This window comes from Aquarana catesbeiana, linkage group LG04 (genome assembly GCF_042186555.1).
Source record: "Aquarana catesbeiana isolate 2022-GZ linkage group LG04, ASM4218655v1, whole genome shotgun sequence".
Lineage (NCBI taxonomy): Eukaryota > Metazoa > Chordata > Amphibia > Anura > Ranidae > Aquarana > Aquarana catesbeiana.
In genome coordinates this window covers 313,119,171-313,135,590 of record NC_133327.1, presented here as the reverse complement: position 1 = coordinate 313,135,590, position 16,420 = coordinate 313,119,171, and the positions used below count along the sequence as shown (strand labels likewise).

Below are 16,420 nucleotides of genomic sequence, written 5' to 3'. Positions count from 1 at the left end.
GGATGAAATCGCCCTGGATCCATGTTTTGCTAGAAACCAGCCGATAGTCCAGACGTCCACAGCCCTTTTAATGTAGGGGCTGCAGGACCAGCATGTGGACTGATATATTCAAGGCTGAATGTCAATTTAGCCCAAGTGGGCTGCTTTATAACCAGGAGGCTGTGTTTTTACTTTTGAGGCTGCATTCACACTTATGCAAATTGGATGCGGGTTTTCCCATATCCAATTCACATGACAGGAGATTGTGACCGGCTCTCAATGGAGCCAGTTCACACATGTCTGGGGCAGCCACAGAGGGCATTGCACAGGGGTCCTGTGTGTCTTTGGCTCCATTTTAGGTCCGAATTCAGGCAAAAGTTTGAGCCTGATTTTTCCCTGAAACGGAGAACAGGGACGCACCAGACCCATGCTGTGAGCCGCATCCGTATTAGGTGTGAAGCCAGCCTAAATGCCTTATGAAGCTGAACGCCTATGTGGAAATCCTGCTGTAAGGAACGTTTACTTTTAAAGAACAGTGGGCAGGAAAGCCCTGAAACTTACTCCAGTGGCTGGACTAAAGGTGATCAAAAAGCTGCCAAACCAGTGTGGAGGCTTTTTGGCAGGCACTTTTAAATTATAGCAGGTTTTTTAATAATTTTCAGGAGAGTACACAGAATCACTTAGGATGTTTTGTCATTTGCCCCTTGTCCCTAATGGACTACCTAGAGTACAAAGGACAAAATAGTGAAACAAGTTAACTTCAAAGTGGGTTTAAACGAGTTTAACCACTTAAGCCCTGGACCATTTTGCTGGCCAAAGACAAGAGCACTTTTTGCGATTCGGCACTGCATTGCTTTAACTGACAATTGAGCGGTCTTGTGACGTGGCTCCCAAACAAAATTGACGTCCTTTTTTTCACACAAATAGAGCTTTCTTTTGGTGGTATTTTATCACCCCTGCAGTTTTTATTTTTTGCACTATAAACAAAAATAGAGCAACAATTTTGAAAAAAACGCATTATTTTTTACATTTTGCTATAATAAATATCCCCCAAAAATGTATAAAAAAACATTTTTTTCCTCAGTTTAGGCCGATACGTATTCTTCTACATATTTTTGGTAAAAAAAAAAATCGCATTAAGAGATTATTGATTGGTTTGCGCAAAAGTTATAGCGTTTACAAAATAAGTGATAGTTTTATGACATTTTTATTAATAATTTTTTTTTTACTAGTAATGGCGGCGATCAGCAATTTTTATCATGACTGCGACATTATGGCGGACAATTTTGACACATTTTTGGGACCATTGTCATTTATACAGCAATCAGTGCTATACAAATGCACCGATTCCTGTGTAAATGATACTGGCAGTGAAGGGGTTAACCAATAGGTGGCAGTGTAGGGGTTAAGTGTGTCCTGGGGGCGTGTTTCTAACTGTGGGGGGGTGTGGCTACTTGTGACACGTCACTGATCTCTGCTCCGATCACAGGGAGCAAAGATCAGTGACAATGTCACTAGGCAGAACGGGGAGATGCTTGTTTAAATTGGCATCTCACCGTTCTTCCTCCCCGTCAGAGGATTGCGGGTATCTCCGCGGTGATCTAGTCCGCGGAACCCGCGATCCGACTCACGGAGGTCCCGGCCGGCATTGCACGGTGGCAAATTTAAAGGGACGTACCTGTACGCCCATTGGCCTGTCCATGCCATTCTGCCGATGTACATCGGCGTGCGCCGGTCGGGAAGTGGTTAAATTCTCTTTGAGTGCTGTTGTAGATGCTATATTTGTTATGAAATGATTTCACCAATCTAACTATGCCAACTATTTCCACTGGGCAAGAAGAAACAACAGGTGAATGATGTGCTAGGCATGCACTACATTGTAAAATAAATAGCATAGTTTGATAACCATTTTATGATCAGTATAATTTTACTCTCGACTTTAGCAGTTTTTGGTTTTTCATGCCACAGTTGGCTCCAAGGTGCTATGGCCAAGTATTGTTTAGATAAGTGGTCCCCAACCTTTTTAGCATCGGGGGCCGGTTTCTTGGGAGATCCTTCCAAAAACTGGGAGGTGGGGGGGTTGGTTGTTTGGGGTGTTAGCACTTCAATCATTCTGGCACCATGGTTGAAATGGTGTCAGAATGATTAAAGCTCAATATTTCTATTATTACTTTGTAATATATAATTAAATAGTTAAATTCACCTTAATGCTAACTATAGCCTGCCACCAGCTGCAGCTTGTCACTTGCCATTGTAGCCTGCCACCAGATGCAACATGTCAATTGTCACTGTAGCCTGCCACCAGATGCAACATGTCAATTGTCACTGTAGCCTGCCACCAGATGCAGCATGTCACTTCCCACTGCAGCCACCAAATGCAGTGTGTCTTTTGCCACTGTAGCCTGCCACCAGATGCAGCTTGTCACTGTAGTCAGCCACCAAAAGCAGAGTGTCACTGTAGCCTGCCACCAGATGCAGCCTGTGACTTGCCACTGCAGCCACCAGATGCAGCTTGTCACTAGCCTGCCACCAGATGCAGCTTGTCACTGTAACCTGCAACCACACTCACCTGATGCAGCTTGTCACTTTCTTTATGGGAGTTTTCTGCAGTGGAAAAAATTACTAAAGCCTATTTCAGCCTCTTCTCAGAACTACAGCCTTCCTATGAATCTGGTATTTATGTACAGGAGTTGGAAAAGCGGCACATGTACACTACAGGGCAGGGTTCCGCTCCTATCAGAATTTGTAATGTATGGAGGCAGACCCAAGAGCTGTGATGCAGAAGGTGATGCAGTCTCTCTGCTCTCCTGCCGCTCACCGGGGCCTGTGGCTTCTTATTGCACAGCACAGCAGAAAATATTAGACATGTGTATGTAAACTAAGAACACCCAAAATGCTACATTATTCTTGTTCAGATTACTAGGGCCAGCTTGCTCACATTTAACTGTTGTTTCATAAGAAATTTTAATCAGCAGACCAATTTTTTCTTTTCCAGAGAGCATTGTTATCCATCAGGTACGCATGAACACTAGATGACATAAATGTGGGAACATGAATCGATGCACTTCTACTGAACTCAACCTCTCATGGATGTTTTCTGGGATGTTCACCAAGACCTTGATTACTGACTATGCTACTGACACATTAAAGATTTTATGTCTTTTTTTAATATTTTGGGAAAAAAATATCTCAAATCTGCAGAATTTTGTGGAAAGTAATTTTTAAAGAAATGATTTCTTGGCGAGAATTTTAACTTATTTTATATTTTTCTGGATTTTTTTTTTTCAAGTGGCTTTTCACAAATATTGTATTTTTCATATTAAAATGGCTTTGACAGTTTACCAAAATAGAATGCTATAATCTGGAAGAATTATTTAAAGGAGCACCTTTATGTGCGCAGGTTAAATAAATGAAGGAGTAAATGTGGTTCAAATAAAAAAATTCAAATTCAAGTATGTGTAAGTAAGCAAATGTTTGGTGTTTGCGTGGGAATTTGGTGATCCTTTATATATTTATTACAAGAGATAACACTGAAAGCTTTAATTAATATTATTGTGCAACTGTGCTTAAAGTCATAGAACTCAGTTGAAAGGAATATTCTACTAAGCACACATGTTTTAATGTACACACAACAGATATTTACTTTGCCAGATGTAGAGATGTGACCAGTGGCCACAGATTGTGGGTGCTGTACAGTTTCCAATATCCTGTATACTATAAATAAATGCATTTCCAAGTTGAACAATTCTAATTCACTAAAATTATGATATGATACTTAAACAAAAGGTAAACTACAAAATCCTGAATTCTCAAAACATAAAGTGAAATATATTGCAGCTTACCGATCTTTAAATGTGGTGGCTGCATCTTTTTTTAGGCTTTTGTTTCCTTTTATTTTCACCAGGCGAACTGGCATGTGACACACTTTCCATTTTAGGGTGGCTTTAGAGCCACCCTTGAACGTTAGCATTGTCAAGGAGAAGGTTTAGCAGACTTAGATTGAGTAACAAATTAAAGTCAATCTTCAGCTGACACTATTTTTAAGAAGTTACAGCAACTTTTTAAAATATTTTTTGGGATAAAGGTTTTACAATAATTTTAAGCTAATTATTGTAAACACCCCTGTCAGTGTTAAATTGGCTCAACTGTGACTGCCACTTATACTGGAGAGCTTGTTTTTTTCAAAGGAATTAGAAAAACATCAGACTTACTAGCAGGATCAACAGATAAAAATAATGAAAAAAGGTCTTTAAAAAAACAAATGCAGCAACTACATCTAAGAAGTGGTACGCTGCAATATATTCAATTTTTGCTTCTGGGTTTTGATACGCTTTAAACCTGAGCCTATATAGCCTTCCGGTGCAGATGCCATTCATAGTCATCCATTGATGTGTGTAGTATATTTACATTAAAATTCTATTTTTTTTTTTGCTAAAAGTATAACTCATCCAACACAGAAAATGAAAAGCATGCATTATTTATTTTAGATATTTATAGTGCCATCAATTTATACAGCACTTTACATCAGTTCCTGCCATCAAAGAGCTTACAGTCTAACATTACTATCTCAAAAACATACTGGGGCTAATATAGACAGGATTAAATTAACCTACCAGCATGTTTTTGGAATGTGGGAGGAAACCAGAGAATTTGAAGGAAACACACACAAGCATATGGAGAACATACAAACTCCATGCAGGTATTGTCCTGGCTGGGATGTGGCGCAAGGCATAAGTGCTAACCTCTAAGCCACTGTGCTGCACTTAAATATGAAACACCCCTGCCATATTTGCAAGCAAACCCAAACTTTGCCAAGCAGGGTGCAGCAAAGGTACATATTTATTGGTACCACTGCTGACTTGAATCTGTTGTGGGTCCAATGTGTACACTATATAACAGACATTGTGCTTTCCTGTTAATGCTGACCTCCAGGCAAGCAGCCTAACCTCCCTGACGGTATGATTATTTCATATTTTTGATGCTGAAAGCGGTACCATTATTTTGCATGGAAATTTGGAGTTTTATATTGTAGGCCTGTAATTCTTAGGAATAACTCACTTAAATCTGTCCAAACCAGAGTCTAGTAGATATCTCGGCTATGATAAAGTTTGAAACACGAAATCATAAATTATAATATAATAAATAACTATAATTATACCAAATAATAATATAATAATACAGGCATACCCCACTTTTAAGTACACAATGGGGTTTATTTACTAAAGCTAGAAAGTTCAAAATCAAGCTCACTTCTGCAGAGAAACCATTCAGCTTCCAGGTGTTATTACCAAAGCTTAATTGAACAAGCTGGGGTTAGAAGTGAGCCTGATTTTGCACTTTCCAGCTTTAGTAAATAAACCCCATTGTGTACTTAAAAGTGGGGTATGCCTGTAATAAAAATTATTTAATAATTTTTAATATGGGCCTGGAGTTCAATATTAAAAACTGGTTGCTCACAGGATCTTACACCAGCTAAAAATATTTTCAGCCATCCTAAAGTATGTCCGAATTATCAGAACCAACATGCTGTTCTTTATCATAACAGCTACCACACATAAGGTGTTGTTAGGAGCACATGCTGCAAAAAAATCTGTTTGAGTTGTGGTAGTTAGGCACTTACAGCCACATCTGTACCTAGAAGTTTTATTGTTTTACGGTATTTGTGGCTTGTAATATTGAGCCATGATTTATACAATAAAAGTATGATAGTGTGGTGTGTGTTTGTGTGTATATAAGACAGTATATATAGCTCTACATTTACAAGTGTATATAAATAAGTGTCTGAATCTGGCAGATTTCTTCTAGCACATCTTTAAGCATAAGGATGATTATTAACACTCCTTTCTGCTATAACACCTTCATACTGAACAAAAAATAGGCCTTTAAAGGTTAGGCGAGCAAAGGATTCAGACCCCTCAGATCTCCAGGTAAGTCTTTTTGTGGCCTAGAATCTGCTGGGATTGTCCAAATTAATATTGAAATAATATTTTAAAGCTCATCTCCAATTTATTTTTTTTTTTAAATATTTAACCCCCCTTAAAAAGATTTAATTTACTTCCTGTCCCATTTACTAAAACTGGAGAGTGCAAAATCTGGTGGAGCTCTGCATAGAAACCAATCAGCTTCCAGTTTTTTTGTCAAAGTTTAATTGAAAAACCTGAAGTAAGCTGATTAGTAAATCAACCCCTTTGACCTTTTTTGCCCCAGCGACCCCATCTCCCTCATTTCTGCTACTGGTGTCACAGAAGCAGGATGTGAGATCTCTCCAGTGGGTCATAGACTGCAATATAAATCCTACAGAAGTTCTAACTGCTCCCTGGATTTGGGCTTTGAATATTTTTAATTATACAGTATGTGTTTCCAGATTGTTCTAGACACTGAAAGTTGTTCAATTTCATGTCTTACTGTAAATTGTAAGGGCTGTCGTGAGCTTTTGTTTACTTTAAATGGGTTTTGCATCCCCATACATGGCTATTGGAGTGTAAACCTGCTTGAAGCCTTTCAGATCCACTTGTCTGTGTATTCTGAATGATCTCAGAAGTTCCTCTTTGACACAAACCCAAAGCCTATCCACACTGTCCTTATTGCATTTGACAAAACACAGATAGTGATAAAATATATATTTGAATTGATTTTAGCAGAGTAAGAAAATAAACCTGTATGTTAATTATGATTATATTTTATAAACAGACGTAAGGTAAAGGTATGTATGAGACTTAAAAAGCCAAGGGTATGTGTTTGGTGCTTACTAATGAATGCAAGAAGAAAAGTGCACTATTTATTGCCACTATGCAATTAAGATAAGCAAGTATTAATGCATTATTGCAAGTTTTTGAAAGAAAGAAGCTTCAGATGTTTATGTGGAGCAGATCTTCAATGAGAAATGTCTAAATTGAGCGAATATCTAATAAAAGATGTCTAAATATAGTAGTTCTTGGATGGCAGGTGACTATATTGAGCATCTCTTGGATGTCACATTTCTAAATAGAGCTGATATTGAATCACAGATGCCTATATAGAGAACACCCTGAAATGTAGATGTGTAAATAGCTCACTGCTACGGGCAATCAATATGGTTGAGGAGAAAATTTAAACTATTGCCCATTCTGGTTGTTCTGCAAGCAGATAATTATAAACCAATACACATGTGCAGTTTGTACACATCTTTATTCTCTGTTGTTTTAAATTTTTGTTTGAGGCATTAATCTATAATAAACTGCCCACTATAATTTGCTGATGGATTTGTTTATGTATTTAACATCTGTACATATATAACATGTGTAATAGTGCGTTTAGTTTATATATATATATATATATATATATATATATATATATATATATTTTTTTTTTTTACTTTCATTTTCTATGAATAAAGGTGTACAAAACAGAGACTCTGGTCATTCCCCGGCTCAAATAGGTACAAAACAATGACTAAAAGTGCAGTTAGAAGAACAAGAACAAACAAACCTATAAACCTTCTGCTCAGTACCACCAGACAGGAGTGAGATGGCAGCTCAGATAAAAGAAAGCTAACAGCAGTAACACATCCGTGAACAAAGTAAATAAGGAAAGAGGACAATCAGCAGTCAGAAGGTCACATGTGTGGCTAAGTGGACACATAGACGTATAAAGCATCAGTCAACGCCCCCAACAGAGACAAGGAACCTTTAGAAATAATGATACCAAATAAACATCTAAAATTACTGCATTTTTTTAGTGGTATCCAAATACTCCACACTTTATTAAATTTAGCAGGACAACCTTGAGAAATATAAGTGGCTTTATACAGCGGTATAGATGAGTTTACAAGAGATTTCCAAAAATTCTAGAGTCTGTGATTTAGACGACTTCCATTTTAACACTGTAGCCTTTCTGGCATAGGGCAAGACAAAATTAAGGAGAGTCTTGTTTGCTCGGTGGTAGGCTAACGAGCCCACCAGGCCCAGCAAACAGACGTCAGTAGCCAGTGGAATAGGAATTGTGGTTAAGGTAGACATAAACGAGTAATCTCGCCCCAGAAGCTTTTGAATTTTAGGGCATGCCTACAACATATCTTGAAAGTCAGCACTAACACTAGCACATCTCCGACAGTGGGGATACACTCAAGGATAAATTCTATCCAATCGTTTAGGTGTTAGGTGGGCTCTATGCAGTAATTTAAACTGGATCAGCTGATCCCTAACAGCAACTAATTGAAGAAAGGAGGTTTTCCCATATTTCCTCCCAGTCTATCCCATCAATATCTGGAACAATTGGAATGAAGTCTCTCCAGACCAACATGGACTAAAGGCAGAAGTGCCTTATAGATTTGGGATAAAGGCTTAACCAAGGGTTGGAGTTTCAGTTTGTTGAAGGGAAGAAAGGCACCCCTTTAACAAATTTGGCCAAGGGTTTTTATATCCCTGGAAACCCACACCACTGGATCGGGAAAGGATTGGAATTCCTGGAGAATTGGGTTCAACCATACAGGAATGTTAGGGGACCACAATAGCAGAGACATTAGGGTGTTTACAAATCAACTGGTGCCACGAACCAACGCATACATGGAGGTCGCAAGGGAAAATACTCAGGTACCCCTGTGAAGAACATTCTTGAACGATGCGTAGGAGCCTAGGTAGGCTGCTTCATGGACTACTGAGGTATTAGACTCATGAGAAATTTCCCAATTATGGGCATGCATGAGAAGGGCTGCAAAAAAATAAGCCTGGAAATCAGGACAGGCTAAGCCCTCATGTGTCCATGGTCTACGGAGAATGGATTTGCAAAATTTACGGGTACTGGACTTTCACAAAAAGGAAGTAATCATAGAGTCAAATTGTCTAAAAAATGCTTTTGGTATCCAGACAGGGGAGTGATGCAGGATATATAATAGGACAGGAAGAATTTTCATTTTAAACAAATTGATTCTGCCATTAAGTGAAAGGGGCGGTTTGTCCCACATTTCAATTTATGCGTAAAGCGATTGTAAAGGCTAGTTTATTTTCTTTTTTAAATAACAAACATGTTATACTTACCTCCTCTGTGCAGTTGGTTTTGCACAAAGCAGCCCGGATCCTCCTCTTCTCAGGTCCCTCTTTCCTGCTCCTGGCCCCACCCTCCTATCGAGTACCCCCATAGCCAGCAGCTTCCTATTGGGGCATTGGAGCCGAGACAGCTCCATGTGTCCATTTAGACCCAGGGCCCTGACCTGGCCCCTCTCTCCCCTGATTGGCTTACTGAATTTGATTGAAAAATTTATATATATGATGCAGCGCTCGTGACAAATTAAAACAAATACATGAGTGTATTACCGCTGCTGTAAGAAAAGTACTAATACTTAAATAATAAAAACAAACACATACAGCGCTGGCAAAAAATATAACCACACCATAGATATGATACTATATAGAAAGTGCTCTGTGCGATATTCCTATAATCATGAATCCAAAAATACATGAATAAAGTGCTAAATACGTAGAATATATATGGATATACAATTAGTGCAAAACCCAAACCAATTACTAATTGATAGATTACTATTTGCTAATTTAGCACATGTGTGAACTGCCAAATAGATATGCAATTGGTGCTAAACACAAACCAATTGCTATTGAAAAACAATATAAATTATGTGCTAGGATAAATAAAATCAATAATAGTGGTAAATAGTCCCAAATAAATGCCATCAGCTAGACTGCTACACGGGGCTTTTGGTGGCAGAGAAAACAGCATTTCTTCAACCTATGCTGACAGTCAGTCTCCTGGAGTGCTGCAGTATGATGCCTCTGATGTAGAAGTAATAAAAATGGCTTATGATCGTAGCAAATAGGTCATATACTTGTAGGTGTCAACCATCGAATCAGACCCAAAAAGATAAAGAAAAGCGATATAGTGAAGTATTGCGGAGAAAAAAAATCACTTTTTTCGCCTCTCCCCCAGGGCGTCATCAAAGACATGTTTATGTCTTTGATGACGCCCTGGGGAAGGGCGAATCGCGTCGACGAAACATCCGGCTCACGCTTAACCAGTGACGCTTCTTCCTGTTCTCGTGGAACGCACGCTGAAGTTTTTCTGACATGCCTGTTTGCAACCAAGTATCTTGTGAGTAGCGCTATGATGCGCAAGTGATTTTTTTTCTCCGCAATACTTCACTATATCGCTTTTCTTTATCTTTTTGGGTCTGATTCGATGGTTGACACCTACAAGTATATGACCTATTTGCTACGATCATATGCCATTTTTATTACATCTACATCAGAGGCATCATACTGCAGCACTCCAGGAGACTGACTGTCAGCATAGGTTGAAGAGATGCTGTTTTCTCTCCAGTGAGACCGCCACCAAAAGCCCTGTGTAGCAGTCTAGCTGATGGCATTTATTTGGGACTATTTACCACTATTATTGATTTTATTTATCCTAGCACATAATTTATATTGTTTTTCAATAGCAATTGGTTTGTGTTTAGCACCAATTGCATATCCATTTGGCACTTCACACATGTGCTAAATTAGCAAATAGTAATCTATCAATTAGTAATTGGTTTGGGTTTTGAACTAATTGTATATCCATATATATTCTACGTATTTAGCACTTTATTCATGTATTTTTGGATTCATGATTATATGAATATCGCACAGAGCACTTTCTCTATAGTATCATATCTATGGTGTGGTTATATTTTTTGCCAGCGCTGTATGTGTTTGTTTTTACTGAATTTGATTGACAGCCGTGGGAGCCAATGGTGCCGCTGCTATGTCTCAGCCAATCAGGAGGAGTGTCCCAGATGGCTTAGACATTCATGGACATCGCTGGAGAAAGATGGGGCTCAGCTAAGTAATTAGGGGGATGCTGGGTTGGCTGCTACACACAAAAGTTTTTTTATATTAATGCATTGAAATCAATTAAGATAAAAAACCTTCTGCCTTTACAACCCGTTTAATAGTAGCCAGCAGGCAGTACAAATTAAGTTTACAAAAATCAGACACATATGAAGTAATAGTGATACCCAAATAACGTAGGGAGGAAGTCCAGGTCAAGGTAAGGGAGGGGTCAGCCACCTTGTGGGCCTCCGGTTCAATAGGTAAAATGAGGGATATTTTGGTGTATATATTGTATATTTTATGTGAATTGTAAATACTTTATATGCTGTAATCAAAACACAAGCATGTTTGGAACGGGTTTATAGTAGCTGAGAAGAAAAGTGAAATCAAGGTTTCTAGCCTCTGGAAAATACACCTGAAAATAAATCCATCCAAAACAAAAGGCTTCATGTGCCTTTGTAATATAAGTATACACCAGGCCTGACATATGAAAAGCATAGGTAGGATACCTTTGTTGCCTGTAATAATTGCTTACATATTCTGCCTACACTAGAGAACAAAACAATGACGTTGATTTACTAGTGGCAAAGAGGCAGTTCGCTTTTCAAGGGAATTTTCCAAAGCTTAGTATAAGTGGTGAAGTTTTACTTTGCAAAGTGAATGACCTATTAGACTTTAGTAAATGAACTCTAAAACACTTACATGTTGTTTGTAAAAGATGGGTAGCGGTAGGAAAGGGGAATTATAACGGTGCCAAAAACTATATGAATTACAAAGAATACATAAAAAATATTTTTATTATTACAAGTTAAAACAGATAGTACAATCACAGGTGCGTTAACAGTCGCAAAGCAAGACAGTATATACAAGGAACTGGCCGGGATGTTCAATGGCCAAAATAAATTACAAGTCCCTACATATTTCGCCAAACAATGGCTTCTTCAGGGAAAATAAATGTTATTGGCCTGTACAATTGGGTTGACTCTAGAAGAAAAACACAAAATTCCATCAAAATAAATGATTACAAAGACATAGTAACAAAGATAATGAAATAATTTACAACATATATTTGGCTGCACGACATGGCTTAAAAAGCTCTCCATGACAGGTAACCACACACGCCCCAATACCTACAAAGACACCCCCGAAGGTGAATATAGCACCTGGGCCCTCCCGGGAAATCAACAGCCACAGCACCGCACCAAGTGTGGCTGCAGGGGGCTGACAAAGACCTAGCACATTGAGAAGAAAAAGGATATATCAATATAATGTAGAAATTTGGATAATATATATCCCAAAAAGGGCTAACATAGCCTCAATAGTCACAATTGTATAGTTTTAAATCAATATAAATACAGGGGCGCCATAAGTATTGATAGTGACCAAGGCGACAGTTTAGAGATGGTGTGGGAATCAATAACTGTGGATTATATAATCCCCCTTTCCTTCCCCCTCCCCATCTTTTAAAAACAATATTTGGGATGAGGTGCCTTACAATTTGAGGACACTCCAGCGATACTCCATTTTCACTTACTTGTTGTGTTACCTTTAGTTTTCTTAAGTACTCTGCTAAGATACCTGTATCCAAGGCTTAGCTACACATTTTCAGTAGCTACTGTAAGTAGCATGAGATTACTTCCTGTTGACAAGTATTTAATTTTAACCACATTGAAATCTATGTGCTTCTGATTACATATTTTGTAAACAAAAGAATAGCCCGATTTCAGTATAAAATAGTAGATGTACATTGGTGACTTGCAGTCCACCATAAAACACAAGGGCATAGCATAGCAGTACATCTTCATGAAAGTTATTCGGAATCCAAAGACAAAGTGAGAACATTGTCTCCACATGCATGACCAGAGCCAGACTGGAGGCCATCCCTCAGAGAGTTGTCAAGTGATATTTCTACTTTTACCATCCTGCTTACATTGACATAGATAACTCTAACTAGACTAATCATCCATGACCATATATGCAAACAGTCCTAAAAACAATAAACCAGGACTAACCACCTCTAGTTGTTGAGGGTTGCAATATTGGCTATTGGAGGTAATGAAACACTGTACACAGTAAAGGTATCCATAATTCTTTGCCGCAAGTGAAGTAGAAAAGATGTATTCATGAAACCATACACTGCTCCAGTTCTTACTGAGCCGACAGTTCCTCTACATCTCCTAGATACCAGTTTTCTGCTGCTATGGCAATTACAAAATTACAAAGATTACCATACAATTGCCAAATATCTTTTTATATTACATTGTACTAGGGCAAACTTGAAAAAAAGCATTTAGATATTTGGTGCTACTCCACACTTTTTATCAAAGAAAAAGCAGCAAAGGCATTTGAACAGCACTATACCAGACCATGCCCTTGTAAGCCCATTCAGTAGTCGCCAGTTTTTGACTTTCCAGTTTTGAGCCAATGATCTAAGGCAGTATATCTCAACATTTTTTCAGTCAAGGCACCCTTTAAAATTCTGTACAATCTCAAGGCACCCCATTCTAAAATGTAAAAAAATGAAACTAACAGTTTTACAGAATGCAGCAAGTAGAAGGTTTTAATAGTGAACAATTAAAATCTGTGGCTTTGTGTAAATATAAGACAGACTTGATCCACCCACTGGCTTGTATACAACTTTTAGGCATTTTCTGAAGGCACCCCCAAAGAAACTTGAAAGCGCCTCAGGGTATATAGACGCCCTTGCACTATGCTAACTTCCCTCCTCTTTACCTCAAGCTTAGTTAATAATTATGCAGAATGGGGATTGCCATGGACATGACAAGTGTAAAAAAAAAAAAGAGAGTTGTACATGCCTTTATTGTAGGGACTCACCGCCTCCTTAGCTCCCACTGGGTTCATTTCCTGATGGTATTTTTTTATTATCTTGGTCTTGTTATTCAAAAACTGCATAGACCAGGCAGGTTAATGTTGTTACAACTAGCCTCACATGTGGCTTTCAGCTAGTCTACATCCCCCCAACATAGGATACTCCCTGCCCTTAGGTTAGACTACATTTTATATTTGTAATTTGTAGGATTAGCCTTCTATCTATCCCTGTATCTCTCCCAGTTAAAAGCTGATTTCCCTTTCTAAGCAATCAAACTTTATACAAGTATGAATAGGGAGAAACCCCAACTCTTAACACAACCATATCCAATATAATATGTCTCCCTCTTTCAAGTGCTTAAAGCTGATCTCCAGTATTTAGTGAAGTTTAATCACTTCCCATCTGTAGAACGTACCCGCACATCCTCAAGAGAAGCAGTTATACTGGGATTATGGCTACAGCTGGTATCACAAATTTGCAGCTAGCAATAGGCTTCCATGTAAAAGTGATTTTAGTGGCTCTACAACCATTTAATCGCTTCTACAGGACGAAGAAGGAACCTGCCGCCCCATCACCATTATCCTGTTCCACTGGGGAGCCTGGGGCAGCTACACTCTGTCGGGCCGGCTGTAGACAGAAGACAGGGAGCCGTCCATTCCTCTCCTTCATCTGTGAAGAATGAAGCCAGAAGCAATTTGCAATTATGTCACTTCCAGGTTTGGTTCTTTGTTTACTGGCCAGACAAGCAGCTGATCAAATTAATCTTGGTATGGTAGTCTGCCATGGAAGGCAGAGGAAAGATTAGGAGTCTTATAGACCCCTGATCAATCAATAAAAGGTACGTGACACTGCCCATGCTACAGTATAACAAGGGATGTTATTCATCCCTTGTGATATCAATAAAGTATTTTATTATATCAAAATAAATAATGCAATGAAAAGAAAAAAAAAAACATGCAAACATAGGTCTCACATGCATATGCAAACAATTATTGCACTGCACATGTGAGGTATCACATGTGTGTGAAAAACACAGAATATCAGAGCCAGAACAATAATTCTTGCACCAGAGCTCACTTTTAACACTAAACTAGGTACTGTAGTTTGTCATTTAATGAGCATGCACAATTTTTAATCTTGGCACATTTTTTTAACACAACAGCATCTTTTATATTTTACCAAAAAAAATGGGAATTATATTATGTTTGTGCACAAAATTGCATTTAAGTGTATTTAAACTTTTGTATTTTAACATTTTGATATGTGGGTAGGATCACAGAATTTTTTTTTACAAATGTTACATTTAAGTAATAAATTAAAAAAAGTCACTGTGAATTTGTTTTTTACAAGCAAATAGTTATTGAAATTCTCAATGTAAAAAATTTTAAAAGGTAAATATAAAGTAATTCAAAAAATAATAAACACTACTCATTTCCTGCACTTATGGGAGGATAATATACAGTGGCGCCCCCCACTGTATATTACTAAGGGCGGGAGCTTTGTTGTTCAAGTTAAGAGGTTACTTCCGGTTTCCAGGGAAACCGAAAGTGACGTCAGCAGCTCTGTGGAACGCACAGCCCGAGTGGAGCTGCCTGTAAGGTAAGTGAGGCTGCATTTGATGGTGCACAGTGAGGCTGCATATGATGGGGCACAGTGAGGCTGCATTTGATGGGCACAGTGAGGCTGCATATGATGGGGCACAGTGAGGCTGCATATGATGGGGCACAGTGAGGCTGCATATGATGGGGCACAGTGAGGCTGCCACTGATAATATATCTCCTAAATGAGATGCTAAACACCAAACATTCCCTTATCTTGGTTGCTAATTTACATAGATATTCAAAAAGAGAGTGCAGCACAATCTCAAAATTATAAACATATTAACCACTTCAGCCCCGGAAGGATTTACCCCCTTCCTGAACAGAGCACGTTTTACAATTTGGCACTGTGTCGCTTTAACTGGTAATTGCGCGGTCATGCAATGCTGTACCCAAACGAAATTTGCATCCTTTTCTTCCCACAAATAGAGCTTTCTTTTAATGGTATTTGATCACCTCTGCGGTTTTTATTTTTTGCGCTATAAACGGAAAAAGACCAAAAATTTTGAAAAAAATTATATTTTCTACTTTTTGTTATAAAAAATCCAATAAACTCAATTTTAGTCATACATTTAGGCCAAAATGTATTCGGCCACATGTCTTTGGTAAAAAAAATGAGCATATAAAAAAGCGTATATTTATTGGTTTGCACAAAAGTTATAGCTTCTACAAACTAGGGTACATTTTCTGGAATTTACACAGCTTTTAGTTTATGACTGCCTATGTCATTTCTTGAGGTGCTAAAATGGCAGGGCAGTACAACCCCCCCCAAATTACCCCATTTTGGAAAGTAGACACCCCAAGGAAATTGCTGAGAGGCATGTTGAGCCCATTGAATATTAATTTTTTTTGTCCCAAGTGATTGAATAATGACAAAAAAAAAAAAAAATTACAAAAAGTTGTCACTAAATGATATATTGCTCACACAGGCCATGGGCATATGTGGAATTGCACCCCAAAATACATTTAGCTGCTTCTCCTGAGTATGGGGATACCACAGGTGTGGAACTTTTTGGGAGCCTAGCCGTGTACGGGGCCCCGAAACCAAGCACCGCCTTCAGGATTTCTAAGGGCGTAAATTTTTGATTTCACTCCTCACTACCTATCACAGTTTTGAAGGCCATAAAATGCCAAGATGGCACAAACCCCCCTAAATTACCCCAATTTGGAAAGTAGACGCCCCAACCTATTTGCTGAGAGGCATGTTGAGTCCA

The 16,420-nt window shown here is 38.5% G+C and overlaps 1 protein-coding gene and 1 long non-coding RNA gene across 6 annotated transcripts in view; one reads left to right on the top strand and one right to left on the bottom strand.

The window, feature by feature from the left end:
• FILIP1 (filamin A interacting protein 1) overlaps positions 1-3,431 on the top strand; it is a 234,768-nt gene extending 231,337 nt beyond the window's left edge. For all 5 annotated transcript variants that reach the window (XM_073626815.1, XM_073626816.1, XM_073626814.1 and 2 more), the window contains one exon: positions 2,975-3,431. Coding sequence is in view for 1 of the 5 variants with exons in the window: in XM_073626816.1 (XP_073482917.1) it covers positions 2,975-3,015 (41 nt within the window). In the remaining 4 variants the exon portion in view is untranslated. The remainder of the gene's footprint in view (positions 1-2,974) is intronic.
• The window catches only part of LOC141140053 (uncharacterized), a 208,228-nt gene that overhangs the window by 27,260 nt on the left and 164,548 nt on the right, over positions 1-16,420 (bottom strand). The window lies entirely within an intron of this gene.